The sequence below is a fragment of the Tetrao urogallus genome (genome assembly GCF_951394365.1).
Source record: "Tetrao urogallus genome assembly, chromosome: 2".
Lineage (NCBI taxonomy): Eukaryota > Metazoa > Chordata > Aves > Galliformes > Phasianidae > Tetrao > Tetrao urogallus.
In genome coordinates this window covers 26,536,579-26,552,801 of record NC_136814.1, presented here as the reverse complement: position 1 = coordinate 26,552,801, position 16,223 = coordinate 26,536,579, and the positions used below count along the sequence as shown (strand labels likewise).

The following is a 16,223-nucleotide window of genomic DNA, read 5'->3' as shown; positions in this document are numbered from 1 at the left end:
ACGTAAGACAAGGCAGGAAAGACAATCATAATAGCTGAAATAATTTTGTAAATGGTATATACTGCGTGTCTCTATGATTTAATTGTCATTCCATTCCTGTCAGGTCTGTGCGAAGGCAGCCATGTGCTTAAATAAACCTTGGTACATTTGCTGGTGCACTTACTCCTGCTCAGAGCTGGTCTGGCTTTAGCTCAGGGCTTGGAAGCTTTATCTTTGGATTTGGGATTTTATCCTTAATGGAAACTGAAAGGTGCAAGTGCTTTGAACAACTGTATTCCAGCATGAGCTTTTCTACAGTTAATCAGTTCAAACCAACATTTTGAAATAAGTCTTGCTATAAGTTGCCATTAACTTGAGCAGGGGGTTAACCAGGCATCTGCGAAGAAAAAAAAGGCATTATCTCTCTCTGCCTCTTGCAAACTCCTCTGCAGTTAGGCTCGTCTCAGCTAAACATGTTCCCCTGAGCCCCACATTAGAATTATTTTGCTCAATTCCAGGTTACAGTGGCACTTCTGTTGAATCCAGTTTCTTCGCTGCAGATGTTTTTGTTTGTTTATTCAGTGTTTGTCCATGGAATGAAGACACTTCAGAGCTCTCTGGGTATTACAGTGAACGGGATGACAGGACTGCTGGATTCGAGATCCAGAGCAGTAAGAAAGCATTCGACGGCTGCTTCGTTTTTCCCCTGAGCTTGCAAGACCTCCCCTAGGCTGTTCCAGGCCCTGTGGCTGGTGTTCTGGATCCGGATGGCATCTCTGAGGACCTTCTGTGCCAACTCCCTCCGCTCAAGTCTGTTCAGCACCAGGCCCTGCCAACAAACAAGAGACGAGTGGTTAGCAACAGCACTGGCACAGGAGGAGCCCACGCTCCCAGCGGGCCATGCAGTCCCGAGCATGCAGGCACCCTGCCATCTGAGGAGGACCTCCCAGCACTGCAGGAGAAATGAGGGGAGCAGCCAGCTTTTAAGTTCTGCTTTTTGTGATGGTCATCCTTTTGATTCTGTAATTTAAAACAACAGCTGTGAAGACTAAGCAGCAACGGATCCAGCCCCGCAAGCACTCCTGCTGTGTTAGTGGGAGAGCACATATTGGTATGGTATACTGATATCCATCATGATGCCAGTTACGTGGGGAAAGGCTACAGGCCCTTTAAGCATCCCTCCCTTGTATACAAGCTTCTAATCCTCAGGAACACAGATAGGTTCAATTACACCAGTAGCTAAATTAACTCCTGCATGTCTGGAAAATCCAACGGAGGTAAAGTCCTTCAGCTCCCACAGCCCGACCATACAGCAAGTCCTTTCCTCAGCACAAAGTGGGCTAGAGGGATGAGGCCCCTTCCAGGGGCAGGCTGTAGCATCACGGGGGCTCCGTCCTCCCATCAGCTGCACTCCAATACAGAGCCTAAAGCAGCGTGGGGGAGAAGGACAGAGGAACCTTGTTTAAAAAGCTGTCCTTAGGGTAAGAAAAGACACAAGTGGGTGTAACCATCTGGAAGGAACAGGAGGTAAAGGATGAAAGAAGTGGTAGGAAGAACATGTTTTCCTATAGGGCTCTCATAGATGCGTCTGAACCCACAAAGCATCTAATGAGCCAGGCTCCCATTTAATTACACAGCACTCAGCCTCACTGAGCCCAGATGGTCACGTGGGCTTCGCATGCCACAATGTGTGAGTGGCATTCTTTTGCTTCCTCCTCAAGGTGCACACACCAGGATGGATGCCTCACCAGTCCCACCCAGATGTGGCCTCTGGAAGAAGCTGTCAGCACTTTCATGTTGCCTGCCAAGAGCTCAGTAGGTTCAGGTGCTGCAACCCTCAACAGATGCCATGACCACTATGAGGTGACCTCTCTGGGCAGCTTCACGTAGGGTGTGGTTAAAGGCCTCATCCTACAGGGTGAGGGATGACCCAGCAGGGCACATCAAATACCCACAACACTGCCAAAGCAACCACCACAGTGCAAGTAAATGGGACTTCGAAACTCGTAAGGGTCTCTCTTAGCACCAAGTTTTATACGGTGCTTGAACTCAGCTCTGTTGTCCATCTCCTGTGTAGAAACAACAGTCCTCCATGCTGGCTGAGGGACTGCAGGGTATACATGCGCTCCTTTCATTGGTATCTCAATCAAAGAGTTCACCAATTCAAAGATTTCTATACCAGAATAACTCAAGGGATGGTATCATGAATATTATTAGTGCAGTAATCAAATAGCAAGTATTGGGAATCTTTTTCATACAAAAGTATAATTTTATTTAGCAAACACAGAAATGTTGTAAAGGGAGATGACTGCCTGACTTCACGCTTTTCCTGAGACTAAGCCATATGTGGACACAGTCAGTCATACATATATAAAGAGAAGCATAAGCTCTGCCCTTAATGGGTCCACTTACTTTTCAAGATGTAAGAAACGCAAAATCTCTCGCAACTAGAACCCAAACTAAATTTCTGATGAAAGAATGGTGGTACTTTCAGAATCAATGCAGATTTTTGTCTTGTTTTGTTTGCTTTTCAGAAAGTGCCAATAGGTGCAAAGTACATTAGCATGACTAAGGCTTGCTAGCCAGTGATATCAGTAATACTGACAGAAGAACACTGCTTCGCCAGAGAAAATTAAGAAACACGTGTTTGATCAAATATACGTAATGCAGTGGCAAGTTTCACTGCCTCTTTCTTGCACATAACTTTGACTTGAATGTTCAGTTCAGAACCAAACTTCAATTCAGGGATTCAGTGGGGATGTTTTCCCTTCAGGTTTCTCTCTCTGCTGGAAAACAGCGAGGCCACAGATAGAATTCTCTTGCAAGCAGACACGGGCAGAAGGGAGATGCTTCCATGGGACAGGTTGGTTTCCCTGGAGGTAACTGCCTGGAAATGATCACTGGCATGTAATGACAGACTGGAAGGAATTTGTTCAAATATAATTTGAGTCACCTGCTTGACAGTGATAATGAGGTACAGAACGGGAAAGTAATGTGGCCATAGAAAGTCTGCTGCAGAGCCAAGAATAGACAGGAGCTATCTCAGCTCATGTTTGTCCTCAACCACAAAACCACTCTTCCTAAAAGCTCTTCCCGTTGCGCTGACTGAGCAGAGCTGCTTCTGCTCTCTGGTGGCCAGGGCCCTACCACTCTCCTCACCCTGACACCGAGCAGCCCAAGCCCTTTGGGCCTGCCACAGTCTCCCCTCGCTCCCAGAGGGCCACAGCCCTGCCGGCACACCGGCTGCAAGCCCATGCAGCTGCTGCCTGTCATCCCTCTCCAATGAGGAGGGGAATTCCCTCCCTAACTGACATCTCGCGCCTCTCAGCAATGCCAGAATGAAATCCACCTCCTCGTAAAACTCCGTCGGTGCTCGTGCAGCTCGGTGCCCTTGTGTGCTCCAGCACCCGTGGTGGACTGGAAGCAGAAGCCGGTGAGGCTCCTTCTATGGCTCCCCACTGTGGACTCTGCATCTTATTTTGGCTGTGCTTGAGCAGGACAGATCTCCTCATCCAGTGGTCCCTGCAGCACTGGGAGAAGGAGCTGTATGCAAAACCCGGGCACCATGTTCACCTGCGGATGATGCTGAAGCACAGCCCACCAGCAGCACAGAGCATGTGAATGTTTGCATGCTGGTATTCAGGGCTTTCAAGAATTCCAAAAACATCTGTGAATCTGCAGAGAGGGCGGTCTCAGGCTCTCCAAAGCCAGTGGAAGGACTCCCGTTGACATGAGATAACTTTTGCTAAAGGAGCTAAATATGCCTGATTGCTGACATGCACATATGGTTGGGCCAAAGACTGCCCAAGCCCTCACCTCAAGAAGTCAGGCTGCTCCCCAGCTCAGGCTGCAAGTGGCACCAAACCATTTAGATATTTAGAATTTAGACATACTCCTCCACCGAAAGTGAACAGCAGCAGACACTGTCAGCCTTTCCATGAGGCTTAAGTGAACTGGCAGATGCTGCTAGGTGTTTAAAGCACAGACTGAACATCATTAATTCTGTTTGCAGCAGAGCTTCTTCATTTGGGCTTCTTCTTTCCTTCTCCTATCCCCTGCTCCTTGCAAGTCACCAGCATTCTGAGAGCTGGAGGCTGCACCGTCCCCAGGCCTCACTAACACACAGCACTGAGCACTTCAGCTTTTTGTTTCCCTAAGGTATTTGCACTTGAGAGCTTCTCCTTGCTACTGAATTTCTTATTTCCCCATGGAGTCTGGCTTGTTATAAACAATGCCTGCATGTTGTTGCTATGTAGGTCCAGCTGGAATCTGCCTACAGTGCAAAAGAAAAAACTGATATATAAATTCAGAAAGCCACCCACTGACAGGCAATTTGCATTTTTATCTGGAAGATATTTTTTTACAAGATTTTTCTAATGAAAGTTCAGTTCCTGAGTTTCTATGGAAACTCATCTGCTTGGTGTGCATGCATAATTTCATAAACTCAGATCTCAGGAAGATGAGCAATTAGTACAAATACAAGCAGGAAAGTGATTAAGGGTTTCATCCATCCCCTTATTCTTGGAAAGGGAGGGTGGGGCTGGGTTCTGTTGTCTTGCTTTGGTCTGTATTTGCGATTTTGCCAAATGAATGCAGAAACCAGTGTTCAAAGTGGCCTGGCTCCTCTGCCACCTCCTGGCTATCACTGGCACTTCTGGTTTTGCCCAGTTATTTTCCTCCCAAAGCTGGCGAGCACCTCTAAGCATGGTCTTCTCCATCAGTGTTGGCAGCACTGAATCAGACCTTCAGGGGCAACGAGGATCAGCTTCTTTTTAAACTCAAGCATAACATAAGTGCCAAAGAAACCCAACCAACTAAAAATACACAAAAAACAAACAAAAACAAACAAACAAAAAAAGCCAACACCAAAAACCAACCAGCCCAAAGGGTGTGTGGCAATTACTTTGCTTTTGAGCTCCTGTAGGCAGAATGTCAGCAGGGCTCGCACCAATCCACTGGTAACCACACGTAGGCATTTCATGTGCTAGGTGCATTAATGTAGCTGTACAGAGCTTGAATGCTAATTCACTCAAGGAGGCCTGAGGGCAACTTGTGCAGATTAAATTATTTTCTTCTTTAGGTCTGAAGACATACTTCAAATCTTGTAAACAAGAGGCAGAGTAGTGAAGGTTATGCTTTCAAGCCAGACTAAAAGCTGGCACTGAAAGAACTGGAGAAAAATCATTTGTAGTGAAGGGTGATGGCGAAATGAAACTGGCACAGTCCAGCAGTGCATAAAGGCAGAATGGAGACAGCGAATTTAGTCATCTGATTTAGGGTGCCTTACACTGGTAGCTGGATGCCTACATTAATTCTTTTAATTTCATCACAGGAGAGGTGCTCCTGGGAAACTTTTCCAGAGGTATTTCAGATCTCAGCTGCACCCAAACCAAACATAAACTAAGCCACATATAAAGATACTGGACTGGACTTCACTGCCGTCAGTGATGTAATACTCACCCAGAAATAGATACTTGAGAGAGGAGACCCATATTTCAGTCTAAGTCAGATGAGCAAAACTGCAAGGTTTCTTCAATTTCTATTAATGAAGAAAATGAACAAAACTCCCACTTGAAGTCCTAATTCATTAGGTCTTAAAATTCTAGACCAGTGCCTTTATTTTCTTAGTTTTCAAGGAACCTCCTTAGAAGCTGTTAGCTTGTAAAATTCCCACAAAATAGTTCAGAAAAGACATTGTGGAAGACCACAAAACAAGCCTCATGCACAAGGAGGAGTTTATTTTTAGTAATGAAAGTCAAAACTTCCTTTGCAAATGTTTAGCTCAAACACCTGATGAGCAGCAGGGAGTTCTCTCAAGTCTTGGCAGCATTTCTCCTTCCACTAAGGTGGCACAGATTTATTTGTTCTTTCCTCTGTACTCTGGCTTGCACTGGAAAAAGGCATCCAGCAAAATATTTTTTTTTTCATTCCAAGAAGGCTGCTCTTTGTTTTGTTGGCATGGTTATCTCTTTTTTGGACCATCTGCATAGGAGGACTAGACTGTCCTTTACATACTGGTTTTAATAATTACCTTGAATGCAATTTCTCTTTCTCTCTTCTTCATGAGCATTAAACTCCAAAGTTAACTGTCTCTGCTGCTTTTCTCAGCTGAGCAGAGTATTCCGTTCCATTATTGTCTAAATACCCTAACAAGCTACCAGAGTAAATGCAAACTTTGCTGCTGGGTACTGCTAGTGCACTAGTTAATGGATTTCAAGGTAAATGGGGTGTTCTTCCTACAGAGTGCCTACTACAGTCTGTAGTATGGACATGTCAGTAGTGGTTACTACAAGGGTAATTAGCAGCTGGCAAGACCTGGGCATGCTGGAGAAGAGGGCTCAGTCAAAAGTGTGCTTACTCAGCAGATGCCTACAAAGAGCCTTTCAAGATGCATTTGGCACTTACTGATAACAGCCTCACGTAAAGGAAAAACGTGCACTGCTACAGGGCAACAGACACTTCTGTAATTATTTAGCAATCAGAGTAAGTTGAAAGCAAAATCTGTTGCATAAACCATGAAATATCAGACAATCCTTTCGGAAAATGACGGAGATTAACTCTGAAAACCTTGGGTCCCAGAACACGAGCAGACATGCAACCAGCTGATTTCTCCTCATTCTTTCCCCCTGCACTCACGATCTTTGCATTTTGAAGAACCAGGATTTTTTTCTCAGTTGTGAGCAGTGCAGTAAGTTTCTGTTAAGCTGTCACTTAGTCATGCAGGGGCTGCCAGTGTGCAGGAGAGCTACCATCCATTTTGCTGATTCAGTGCAGGCTGTAGTGAATCTGAGCTGTAAATCTGAGCTTTATTCTCTGAAAATACACTGTAGGAATACATGGAGCTGTGCGAGCAGTCAGGGTTGCTCGCCAAATGCACTGAATTACCAAATGCATCTTAATTTGCTGTGTGACAAAGGGTGACCAGATTCAAATCCGGAGGAAGAAGCTCTTCTTCCAGTGCCTCTGCTGTCTCTTTTGTTGAGTGCAGCCTCTCTTGCTCTCCCTTCCCCTTCTCTGACTCCCTCACTGAAGCTACCACATCCCCTGTCAGTCAGTGATGCTGAAGTGCTTTGTGTCAGTTGTCAGACAGAGCAGAGGAGGGGATGGAGGCAGGCCGGGCATGGCAAAACATGGCAAATGGAATGGGAAAATGAAGAAACACTGGGAGGGAAGGCTGGTCAGCGCTAAGAAAAGCAGACACCAGAGTTTATACCATGATTTGTAGAACTCATGCACTGTCTGTGGGATCAACTCAGGAGATCTGACCTGGAGATTTCAGGTCTGGTGCCTGAGACACCAAGGGCGGACAGGCAGCTACTTGCTGCCCACACCTCCCTTCAGCCTTGTTGTGTGCTGTGGAGGAGGGTGGGCCCAGAGAAGAGATGAGACTGCAAGAAGCATCAAGAGGGACAGCCCAGCCAAGGGAAGGCAGAGATGTCTCTGGCCCATCAGTTTGGGCCAAACTAACCATATGGAGTTAGCACTAATGTTTGGCAGGGCAGCATCACCAGGGAGACAAAAAAGACTAAAAGTCATAGAAGATCCAAAGAGACGACAATGTGAAGAGAGGAACATGCCCTTCCTTAGCTTGCCCATGCTGTTTTTCAAGGCAGTGCATGACTGTGAGGAGACAGCCCTGCACAGGACCTCTCAGCAAGGCCATGGCAAGCCCCCAACCCATGCAGGAGGGAAGCACAGTGCCACACTACATGCTGCCTCCTGCCCAGGCTGGCCGCCTCTATTTAGGTTCATCAAATGTTAGCAGTGATGTTTGTACTGTGTTTGAAGCTTAGATGTGATAAAACATTTATTGACATAAAAAGCAAACCCTAAGGCAGCATTTCAAACCAGGAGGCTCTGATCTCTTCACAGGGAGGCTCATACAAGCCTAGGGAGCATGAAGACAGTAATGTTTTTCTGCCTTGTTGGACTGTCATCGCTTAAACTTCATTCAAATAATTGTTTGCTGCATGAGAATATTCTCTGGATAGTTCCTCCTTTGGAGAAACCTACATGGAGATGAAGAAGCAATGAAATCTAGCAGGATGTCCTGACCACATGCTTGAGACTAACAGAGTGCAGCACTTGTTTCACACACCTTTTTCCTAGAGAAGGAAAGACTTCTCCAAGCCCTGATCATAGCAGTTGTCATAGTAATGCTGCAGTAGAGCACACAGTAGCATCAGCTAGGACTCGAGGACTCCTCCTCACAGTGCTGTCTGCAAGAGTATGTACAAGAAGGTCCAAACCTAATAACTGACAGAAATTTATAACAAGTAATTCATAATTTAAGGTCCCAACTTTGTTCTTCAGTGTACACTGATACCCCACTTCCTTGGCAGAAAGCCTTGCAGAAGTTAGTGAGACTCAGCCTAAGTACATTCAAGTATTTCAAAATGTGCACCATCTATCTCAATCAGCCTCAGTAATGAGAGAAAAGCTGTAAGATGTATGTGCAGGAAGCTGACAGTAGGTAACGTTGGCTACAGCATTCAACTAGAAAGCAGTTGCTCTAGACTGCTTCTAGTCCATTGTTACTAATGCATTTCAAGCTAAGTAATTTGACAATATTCAGAAACAGTTCAGAGAATGGGAACAGGCCTCACATTTTGGGAAGCAGAAGTCCCAGGCTTAAATGCTCTCAGACTGAGAAGGGGACAGAACTTGCCTCTCCGTGACCAGGGTGCGTGCACTAACTTCTAGCAAATGTTTTAAAGAAATTAGGGCAACATTTGAGCACACCTTCCCCCTGGGGGGAATGATCCTGTACCTCTATTTGACAGCAAGCAGGTTCCTGTGTTCTGTTCCCATGCCTGTTATCGTTGCCTCTCTGGACAGACCAAATCTTGTCTGAACACAGGTCATGGACAGGTCCTACACAGCAGCTTCCGTTCTGCTGTGGGTCCCTGTGAAGCTCAGTCCCTCAGAACAGTTTGCCTGAACCAATTGCCAGAGCAAGCACTGCACTTAGCACGTCTCCAGGGAAGGGTGCAGCACACTGAGACCTCGGCTGATCCAAGCCCACAGCACGCCAATGCAGATTACAGCAGAATCTCCTGGCAGGAGAGCCGAGATATGTAAAAACAAAAACTTAATTTGCTTATTTTTCTGCTACTGGCGGTCTCTGGGATAACAAGTTATTAATGACATCCTCTGCATAACCATGGCTGGAGCCTGGGAATGCAGACCCAGTGCTAGGCTCATGTAGCTGCTAGGAAATGGAGTGAGAGCTGGGCAGGAGTGTGCTGCTGTGTGCCAGCTCCCAGTTCCCCCCACCACCCCAGTGCCTCCCACCCAAGCAGCAGCATGTCCAGCTACCACCTGAACCCAATGTGTCTCAAAAATTATGATCTTCCAAAGAGATTTTGCTGTATTACAGAGAGCTGTGTTTTCTCTTACATGTTCAAAAGAGAACTGAGTGAAGAAACTAATTGAGAAGATAATTATCAAAGCCTTTTGCTAAGTATTACACGTAACATTAAGTTCCAGTGACACTGGAAACTTCTATGTTTCCATTTGTTTGGCAAGAAGGAACTCCTGCTTCCTTCTTGACTGTGGTCAGCTCGGTGTAGGGGGACAGTCTGCAGAAAACCTGGGATTCCTGCTAGCTCCTGTCCCACTTTGTGAGCTGTGTCTTATCTGCCAGCAGGAAATACATTCTGTGACTGTAGTACATGCTATTTTATATACTGGAGTACTACAGTCTATCACTCTCTTCTGTCTTTGGTGTGATAACAGCAGCTAAATAGCACAGAATTTAAACTAATTATAACTGGTTTCCTGGTTTGTGAAAAACAGTGTTTGAAGGTTGAAACATAGTTCCATCCCTTCTCCCTCCTGATAATTCCCTGAGCACCTTCCAAAGTATAATTTGTGAGTTCATCTGTAGACAAGCAACTTGACTCCTACAATTTCTAGGCTTTAACTTGATCTCACAAAAGACACTGTGAGGGAAATACTGATCAGAAGAGCTACATGGTCTCTAGACAGCTGAAGATGGAAAACCACAGCTAGCTGTAAATGTCTATGCTCACTGCAGAGGAGCTGGACTAGACAGCCTTTAAAGATCTTTCCAACTCAAACAATTCTATGATTCTATGGCAGTGAAAGCTAATAATATTCTGGAAGGTCAGGATGGAGCTCTGCAGAGAGGCATCCACTGCAGAACAGGCTACAGAGAGCAATCAGGCCAAGGACAACATCTTAAGGCCTGGATGCAAGTCTTGTTCTCCACAGGTGAATGAACCGCTCCAAGAACTCAAGGGATTTCAGAAACATTCAGAGTCTTCTGTAAAATGCTGCACACATTTAAGAGGGGATCAGTGAAAAACTGTTGAGACTTGTCTTTCAGAAATTCATTGCGGTCTCCAAGATACATAAACTCACCCTGAATAATGCAGTAATGAGCACCTTAGGGACATGCAGAGTAACCTACCCCAACAAAGGAACGCAAGTGACTGCCACATACACATACAGATTCCCTGGAACCAGACTACTTCACCTCAGGGAAGCAGAACACCAGCTCTCCCATTAATGGACCTTTGCTGACATCTCTGTGTTTGCAGAATGAATCACTTTTGCTCCTTCCACCAACCCCGAGCACCTGATGAGGGAAATGCGCAGTTCCCCCAGGAGAGGAAATGGCTACTCAGTGTGTCTAAGTGATGGCTTGGGCTTCAGAGAACCACTTATCACTTTGTGATGGCTGTAGTATCTCCTCTGGATGGAGGAAGGAAACCTGGCAACTGTGGAGAAAGAGAGCAGGCAACAGGCTTGCAAAACAGCTCTGTTAAGTGGTGCTGGGGACCAGGATCCTGCTGCACAGACAGGGATTTGCTCCAATGGCTCAGCTGCTGAAGCTGCCAGTTAACTAGTTGGATTTGCAGGGAGGAGGAAGCTTTCTTCAGCAGCAAATAGAAACAAAGAGAACAAAGTGTTCACAATTCCTTGGACAGTGAGTTGACATACAAACTTATTAATATGAGCGTCCAAAATACTCCCTTATCCTGTTGGAAGCCACAGGGGCCAGACACAAAGACAAGTTCTCTCCCTCAAGCTCAGCAGCTTCACAGAAAAAAAAAAAAAAGAGTTAAGATGCTGCTCTAAGGATTGCTTTTCCCCACGGAGAGCACAGAGCAGTTATTTTGGGATATCTGGAGCACAGGAACATTCCTGGGATTCTGCAATAAGCCTCAGTGTTGGGAAAACAGAATCTGCTAATCAGCCATGGTTTGGAAGGATGCTACTGACCATCTCCAAGGCCAAATATTATTGCTTTACCATAGTACTGCTTGGTGAAGCTGCAAAAGGTGGGTGTCAGGCAGGCATCGCATGCACTGGGAGAGCTCCTCTCAGGCCAGACAAGAAGTAGCTGTGACCATGGCTCCTCTCTCCTCCCCAGCCCAGCATCCCACCTCCCTGTGACCTGCACAGTACCACTGCTGTAGGACAGGCAGGAGGCAGCTGTCCTAAGGACACTCAGCATGCCTGGAGATACTTCCTGTAACCACCGATCTGTGAGCAACGAGCATGCCATTGCTTGTCAGGGAATTCCAGTGGACAGCAGTGTCCCACAGGAGTCCTGCTGATGGTCCACCAGCAAGTGTTGCACCGCTGACGTGCCATTTCTGGGAGGAGGTGTAACTAGCTATGTCACCCTGCAGAGCAGGCTGAAAATAGGACTGCACTCACTGTGCCATGTGGCTCAGTGGTATGTCAGGACATGTATTTTTAGGAAATTCCTCCTTTGGGCAGAAAGGGTGAAGTGCTTAGCCTGGTTTGCAAGCTGCTGGCCTTGCCCAGCTCCTTCATGCTAAGGGGTATGGGAGCAGGTTAGCCTCTGGTCGGTCAGTGGGTGCCCTTACTGGACTGGACACACTGCTGGTCCTAACTTCCTATTGATCAGGGTGCTTGTAGGTAAAAGAGAACTGGGCTGCTGCTTCGCTTTTGTTTCAGTGCATTCACACTCTCTGCTGGTGCTTTTCAGAGAACAATGAAGCAAGGATGGAGGAAAAAGGAAGGAAGATCAGTATCTGGGGAAGTGCATGATCTGAGGAGCAAGAGTAGAAATGTACCTTGCAGAATGAATGTGTGAGGAGAATCGGTAGCTGAGAGTTAGCAGCTCCTGCTGAGAAGAGAGAGAGGGAAACGCAGATGGTAAGTAAGGGATTTAAGCAAGTTTCTGGAGAGGGAAAAAGGAGTCTGATTTGGAAAGCCACTTTTTGGATACATGATAACGAAAAAGAGCTGTACATCTCCATGTCCAGACAGTTACCTGTGCACAGGAGACACTCTGACCTATCTGACAACAAGAGAAGGACCAGGTAAGGCAGCAGTGGAAACAGAATCAAATTGGTCTCACTGGCAGACACTTGTAGCCTTGCTGTTTTCCCCAGAACATCGCGCTATCAGGCAGCATGTGTTCAATTCCAGCATCTGGCTTGTGATTTTTTGGCAGCTGTACAAACTCTCTGCTATCAAATCCCACCTGCTAGTCTCATGTCTGCTCCCACAGACCTTTGCCTGTTAGCAAATGTTTCAAACTCACACTGCCAGCCGCAGCGTATCATTGTGCAGCCATACCTCGGGGCAAAAAGCCCTCCTTTTAACTGCAGTGGGCTGCATGATGGGAAGGTTTAAAAGACAGACTTCTGGATCACAGGCAGAGAAATTCATTTAGGTCACAGTTTGCACTGCATTCTTTTCAGTACTAATGTAGAACATATATTTTTCCCCTGACTTATCTGAATGATACAACTTATTTGGCTGCAACATTTTAAGAAGCTTTGGGACATGCTATTGCTGTGCAATAAGAGAATTTGTGAACTCTGTTCACTAGAACGTGGCCGTGTGAGGTGCTGCTATATCACTGTCCCCTTCTTTACAAATCTTTCCTTTCCCCTCCCTTGCTTCTTAGTGTGCCATCCAACCCCAGACAGGCAATACCACCAATGTCCATCTGCATACTGTCTCCTGTTACATTGTTTATATAGTTCATTAGTAAACAAAATGCTGAAATTCAGCAGGTTTGTCTATGCTGGCTAAGAGATCTATCCAACAAAACAGTGCAATTTTTACTTCTGTACTGTCAGAAATGATGTAAACTTTCACATAAATTCTCTGCTATACTGATTTGCAATCTGACTTTCCCTGCTGTTAACCTAGGCAGTGAGGCTGTGCTTTTGGTGCAGAGGACAATGTCTCTCGGAAATGGCCTGAGCTACTTTATTACAGTATCCCTGAAACTGTTATCAAGAGACAATCAGTGCTTTTTGACGTGGACATCTGTCAGGAACAACTGCTAATTGTAATGTAATAAGCACACCAGACACTTTTACAGCAGCCATCTTTCTGAAGTCAAGCATGAAAAGAACTGTTACTCATCCAAGCCATGAGCATATTTTGTCCAGATCTGGCTGTAGTTCTGTAGCTGGTTAGATGTCTAATGTGATACAATGCTCTTTTATAGATGGAAACCTAAGCTTAAACTACTTAACTGAAATATAGTAGCAATTGTTTTTGTTGGAATACGATTAAGATATTCAGCTTTATACTCTAGTATTTCCTATTTAGATTTGTAAGTAATCATTAAATCATAGGTATACCAAGAAAAGAAGTTATACTTACAGAAATCTTTGCACACGTGGCTTGTACAGGACTGGCCCAGCAGGGAAACTATCTTGCTGCACAGTACCATTTGGAGAAGCCCTCATCCCTCACAAAGCACCATGGAAGCCACTATTTGGCAGGAACATGGCTAGATATGAGCTCTGACTGATGCTAAAGCAATACAGGGCTGTCTAAGCCACGCATGGGAAGAAATCGCTGAACCTTTTTTATTAAAGGACTGACTCTAGGCAGCCTATTATCTATAGAAATCACGACCAGGATTTCTTAAAACATCCACACACTTCCTTTTGAAGATATGGCTTCACAAGCCCATCACTTACATGAAGACAATGGAAAAAATGGCTGCAGCCTCTCCAGAACCAATGGGTGCCTTCAAATGATTAGCAACCAAAATCCAATACGAATTTATTTCTGTAGAGTATCTGTTGCTCAAATGGAAGCAGAGCTGCCTGTGCTACAGACCAGTTATTTCATGTTACACCATGGCAGTGAAGCTTGGTGCTGGTCTAATGACAGCTTTCATATTTGGAGAAGAAATTTTTTGAGAACTGCCTGAGGAAAAATACTGGGTTGTCAAGAAAGAAGCTAAAATCAATTGTTCATCATTTTCAGGAGGAGAGTGGAGAAACTCAACTGACTGACTGTAATTAAATGGTTAACTCCTGCAGTCACACAGAGACACAGACACAAGAGACAATTCAGTGCTGTTCACAGACCGAAGCAAAAAAAACCCCAAACAATCACAAACACTATCGAGTTTTTAAAATCCATATGGAGTGGAGGGGATGTTTAGACAGTGGCACAACGCCTGCATCCATTCCTGTGACTCACAAAGCCCTTCTGCTCTACTGAGGTGGGTCTACCTCTGCGCTGGCAGAAGAAGGCACTGTGATGGCAGATGAACCAGCCTGTGTCTTTAACTTGCCCAAGGAGGCAGCGGTGGTGTAGAAAAGACATACCATGCAGGAGCATGACATAAATCCACTGCCCATGTGCTCGGGTAGCACTGCAGTGAGCAAGGAAGAGGGGCATCAGCAGCTGTTGGTGTGTCAGAGCCTCGGCAAAACACAGGCTCCATCAGCAGCCCCTGATGGGGATGATGCACTTGTAAAACATTTACATTTTCAGCAGAATGTTTCTAATTAAACTCAATTGGCTTGCGCACCTGCTGGGAGCGGCTCCGCTGCACCTCAGCTCCCTCTCCTACCGAGCACAAAGATGATGCATCTGCCTAGGCTACCACAAAGCACTGCGTGCCTTTTGCAAACTGACAGTAATTGAGAAAATGGATGGCAACAGCCATGTTTTGAGCTTGCACAGTTCTGAGAAGATCCTTCTTTTCTCTTCAAGTTTTTTGTTTTTAGGTAGGGATTTATTTATTTTTTGAGAGGATGAGACTGCTCAGGTTTTACAATCCCTTTGAGAGGGCGGGGGATTGGCAGGGCATTGTGTATTTTCTGGACTGTAGGGCTTCACGACTGATGCTGATAATAAACCCCTGAGGAAAGCACCTGTACAGACTCTGACTATGCTCGGATCGATGGGGAAAGGATGATATTGAAGCATGCTATGGCTTGCAAGTGTAAGGCAGAACAGCCAGCTGTCACTTATTAAATTCTCCTTAGACTGTCTTAGTAGCACAGCCTGACTTGGACATGCGAATAAAGGGTTTTACTGATACGGTGTAATACTGCCTGAGATACTTCAGGTTTTGACAGAAAGCTCTGAGAAAACCAAAGATTCAGAGAAGGCTGTTGAAATTGTGCAGGATGCCAGCAGGGCTTCTGGTTCCCAACTGCAATCCTGGACTCCCCTGTTCCATCTGCAGCGACCCAGCACTTGTCACTGAGATGTAAGTCATCCTCAAAAGAACATTTGAGCGTACCAGTCTTGTCGTACTGCGGCGTTGCCCTGCTGCAAAATGAGAAAAATGCATTTACTGGACTGTGGCAGCAGGTCAGCATCTCAAGTGTTCTCCCCTCCAACGAGCTCACTGGGTCAGAATAACGCTGTTTTGAATTGCACAGGACAGTCTCCTGGGTAACACGCTTCACAGCAATGCTTGGAGGGAACACGCCCTTGAATGCGAGGCAGTCAATGAGATTTATAATTACTGTGTTTTATAACCTCATTCATTCAGGCAGAGAAGGATATTGCAGAAGAGACCTCGGATGAGAGAAATGGGAGATTTGCAGCTACATAAATAACTGCTGTTAATATTAACTGAAACCTGGATGGCAGGTGCCCTGTCGTCCACTGCGTTGTCCTGCGTAACACAACAAACACACCGCCTGGTTTAAAGCCAGCTCTTTGTGCGGCACTAGGGTAAGGGGAGCGCTGAATTTGGACTGCAGCAACCCTCTTCTGCAGGAGGTGATGTAAAATCCAGGCGGTATTGCCCAAATCTTCTGATTGTGTTAAGCTCCTCTTGGCTCAAGGCCAGGTCCAGCTGTCGCTGCAGGACGATGACTGCCCTCCACCGCGGCTGTCAGCACAACGCTGCCACATTTGCACACACGCACATACACAAATTGTCTGAGCACAGAGGTGTTAATGCTACCGGGATGACAAAACAACCCTGGAGATGCCTCATCAACAGCAAGCTCTATGCAGAA

The 16,223-nt window shown here is 45.9% G+C and overlaps 1 protein-coding gene across 5 annotated transcripts in view; it reads right to left on the bottom strand.

Annotated features, from left to right (window-relative positions):
- Positions 1 to 586: 586 nt before the first annotated feature.
- The window catches only part of TTC7A (tetratricopeptide repeat domain 7A), a gene marked incomplete at both ends in the record, with an annotated part of 161,190 nt that continues 145,553 nt past the window's right edge, over positions 587 to 16,223 (bottom strand). For all 5 annotated transcript variants that reach the window (XM_079532944.1, XM_079532945.1, XM_079532947.1 and 2 more), the window contains one exon: positions 587 to 808. In XM_079532944.1, the coding sequence (XP_079389070.1) occupies positions 587 to 808 (222 nt within the window). The remainder of the gene's footprint in view (positions 809 to 16,223) is intronic.